Source organism: Rhea americana, unplaced genomic scaffold, assembly GCF_003343005.1.
Source record: "Rhea americana isolate MKP2758 unplaced genomic scaffold, rheAme1 scaffold_6, whole genome shotgun sequence".
In the NCBI taxonomy this organism is placed as follows: domain Eukaryota; kingdom Metazoa; phylum Chordata; class Aves; order Rheiformes; family Rheidae; genus Rhea; species Rhea americana.
The window spans coordinates 8680819-8683977 of NW_028186756.1; the positions used below are offsets into that span (position 1 = coordinate 8680819).

A 3159-nucleotide genomic window follows, 5' to 3' on the forward strand; every position below is an offset into this window, starting at 1 on the left:
GCCCCCGCGCGCCCGGCCCTGACGTAACGCTGCCCTCCGCGGACCTCCGGGCTTTCCCGGGGACGCAGCCGTCGCTGTCACGTGCCGTCCCTCCCGGTGCCGTCCCCAGCGGCGCAGGCAGGGTCACAGCCGCGTTTCTGCCTCGGGCCGGCGCGCCCCGTTGCACGGGCCCAGCCGGACGCCTGCAGCTTGCGGGGAAGGCTGGACGGCGACACACCGCCCCAGGCGAGCCCCGCGCAGAGACGGGCAGGGGGGCAGTGCGCCTCCTCCAGCTCTGCAGGGAAGCTTTGGGGCTGCTGCCCAAAATCACCTGCAGCAGGTCCCGCGCGAGCAATGCACAGCAGTAACCGGCTTTCTTGCCGGAGGGTGTAGCGGAAAACGCAAGGTTAGCTGCAGTCTCAAAAGCTGATGCATTGACAGCGGCAGAGGAGCATTTCCATGAACCGCAGCGCTACAACACACGGGTGCCGCTGACAGCCGGCCGCCAGCCCCGCGGGCAGCGGTGCCCACGGGTCCCCGCCTGCCAGGACAGCCGGCTGCCTGGGAGAGGCAGCGGGCCCCTCCACGCGCGGCGGCCGCCGGCGCGTCGCTAGCGGGGCCGGCTCGCCCCCTTCCCGCACCCGGCAGCGGCCCAGCACCGAGGAGGGCTTTGGCGGTCTGGCGCCTTTCCCGGGCAGCGCTGCTCTGCCTCTGAAGCTCAACCGGGAAGATAGCAGAGGTGAAAGGGCGCTTGGCGTTTCTCCAGAGCTTCGGGTCAATCGTTAATCGGGGAGGGATTGCTTTTCACTCTTCCAGGTAACCTCTCCTCCCCCCTGCTCCCACCCACACACCACTGCCTGCACAAAACCGGCGTCCCCGGGAGCGAGGTGGAGAGGAGCCACCGGCCGGGCCATGGGGAGGTAGGCRCACACGCAGGAGAGCTGCCAGCAAGCCGGGTGAGAGGCAGCGGCACAGCGAGCCCCAGGGAGGTAACGTGCATGCGCCAGCATGGTCTCCGTGGGGCTCCAGCTGGTGGGCTACACCGTGGCCTTCCTGGGCTACATCGGCACGCTGATAACCACGCTGCTGCCCAGCTGGAAGATCAGCTCCTACATCGGGTCCAGCATCGTGACAGCCGTGGGCTTCACCAAGGGGCTATGGATGGAGTGTGCCACGTACAGCACGGGCATCACCCAGTGCGACATCTACAGCTCCCTGCTCAACCTACCCACCGATGTCCAGGCAGCCCAGGCCCTGATGGTGAGCTCCAGCGCCGTCTCCTCCCTCGCCTGCCTCATCGCCATCATGGGCATGAGGTGCACCATCTTCATGCAGGGCTCGCCGGCCAAGGACAGGGTGGCAGTGATGGGTGGTGTGGTCTTTGTGCTYGGAGGGCTGCTCTGCTTCATCCCTGTGGTCTGGAACATCCACGTGGTGCTGCAGGATTTCTACAACCCGCTACTCCCTGACAGCACCAAGTATGAGATCGGTGAGGCGCTCTACCTGGGCATCATTTCTTCCCTGTTCTCCCTCATCGGTGGCTTCATCCTTTGTGCCTCCTGCCCTCCCCGGGACTCACCAGACACCTACCACGGCACCTACCAGCCGCGGCTGCTGGCGGGCAAGAGCCCCCGGCCCTCCATGAGCCAGACGCAGAAGACCAAGAGCGAGTTTGGCTCCTACAAACTGACGGGATACGTGTAGAGGGTCCCCAGAGCTGCCCCGATGGCAAGGTGGGAACCTGGCCACCACCTGCCCAGCTTTGCGAAACTTGTGGGCTGGTGCAAAGGGCGGTCGGTAAGAGGGGAGGCTGCAGCACCGTCTCTCGTGCTCAGCTCTCTCGCTCGCRCACGTGTGCTCAGGGGGTTTCAGTCTGCTCTCCCCGCCGCCCCCCAAGAGCCTTGCTACTGTTTTAGAGATCCCAGCTGGTTACCTAAGTTGGTGAAAGACCCCAGATTCGACTGCTGTTACCTGCTTGGCGTGGCGCTGTCGGCTTGCGGGGAGCGCCGCTCACGAGCCTTGGCGGGTGGAAGAGCGGCGACGCCGCGGCCGCGCCGCGGGCAGACCCCAGCCGCGCGGGCACGGCAGCCCCAGCAAGCGTGCCGGCCCCGGGCGCCTCCGCGGGGTGCCCCGAGGGTTCGCCTGCCGGGCCACCGCGTGTGCCGCGCCGCGGGGCCGAGCAGAGGCATTGCGGGGGCCGCCGGGTGTCCGTGGGGGCCGCCGCGGGTTGGAGCCGCCATCGCAGGGTCGAGTGCTGATTTCAAACCAGCGCTGCAATAAATCCGCGTTTCTAGCTGGGCTGCGTCTGAGCTTTCCTCCGGCACCGCGGGCCCRGGAGCCTCCCCGCGCGGCCGGGGAGCCCGGTGGGGGATGTTGCAGAGGGACAGGGTGACCGTGTGCCCGCGGACTGGCTGACGCCACCGTGGCCACTGCCGCCGCTCCGCCACGGCACGGAGATGGGAAGGGAGCGGACCGGGGCAGCCGGCAGCGGCGCCGGTTGGATTTTGGCCCTGCCTACGCGCTGGGCGGGCGAAGCGGGGGGCAGCGAGGCGGTCCTGCCCACGGGGTATGTGGCCACGGTCTGGGGCCACCTGCCCCCCGCAGCACTTCTCACCCGGGGTCCTGGAGACACGCAGCAGCAGGACTCACGGGGAGGTCAGGTGGGGCTGTCAGGGCCGCGCAGGGAGCCCCTTGCTTTGCCCCGTCCCCCTCTCCTTGCCCCGCAGCTTTGCTCCGGGAGCCCGGGGAGGACGGGCACGCGCTGGCGGGGGCGGTCCCTGCCCCGCTTGTGCTGGGAGGCTGCCGAGTGGTCGCGAGCGTGGCTCTCCTGGGTGCTGGCGGCAGCGTGACGGTCCCCTCGTGCCTGCTTGCTCCCAAAGCACCTGCAAGGATCAGGTGAGCTCAGCATCACCCCGCGCCCAGACTTGCCCTGGGAGGCTTTATCCTCRCCAAACCCATCATCTCCCCCCATCCCACGCTCGAATCGGCTGGCCGTATGCAGGTGCCGCAAGGCACGTGGCAGGGGACCTGTCGCCCCCAGGTCTCTGTGCTGCACATCGAGGCACCACACCGGGGTGCCCAGGCCTCCCCCGAGGGGCTGCGTGGAAAGGCAGGACACCACTGCCCCTACTCGCTTTTACCGGAAGCATCACAAAATGAGAGAGAGAGAGAGAGAGARAA

At 68.1% G+C, this 3159-nt stretch overlaps 1 protein-coding gene across 1 annotated transcript; it reads left to right on the forward strand.

Moving 5' to 3' along the window:
• The first annotated feature begins 809 nt into the window (after window positions 1-809).
• On the forward strand, window positions 810-2078 carry CLDN2 (claudin 2). The gene has a single exon (XM_085319601.1). It carries the CDS (start codon window positions 988-990, stop codon window positions 1681-1683), a length of 696 nt encoding a protein of 231 aa, XP_085175727.1. The 5' UTR covers window positions 810-987; the 3' UTR covers window positions 1684-2078.
• Window positions 2079-3159: the final 1081 nt, after the last annotated feature.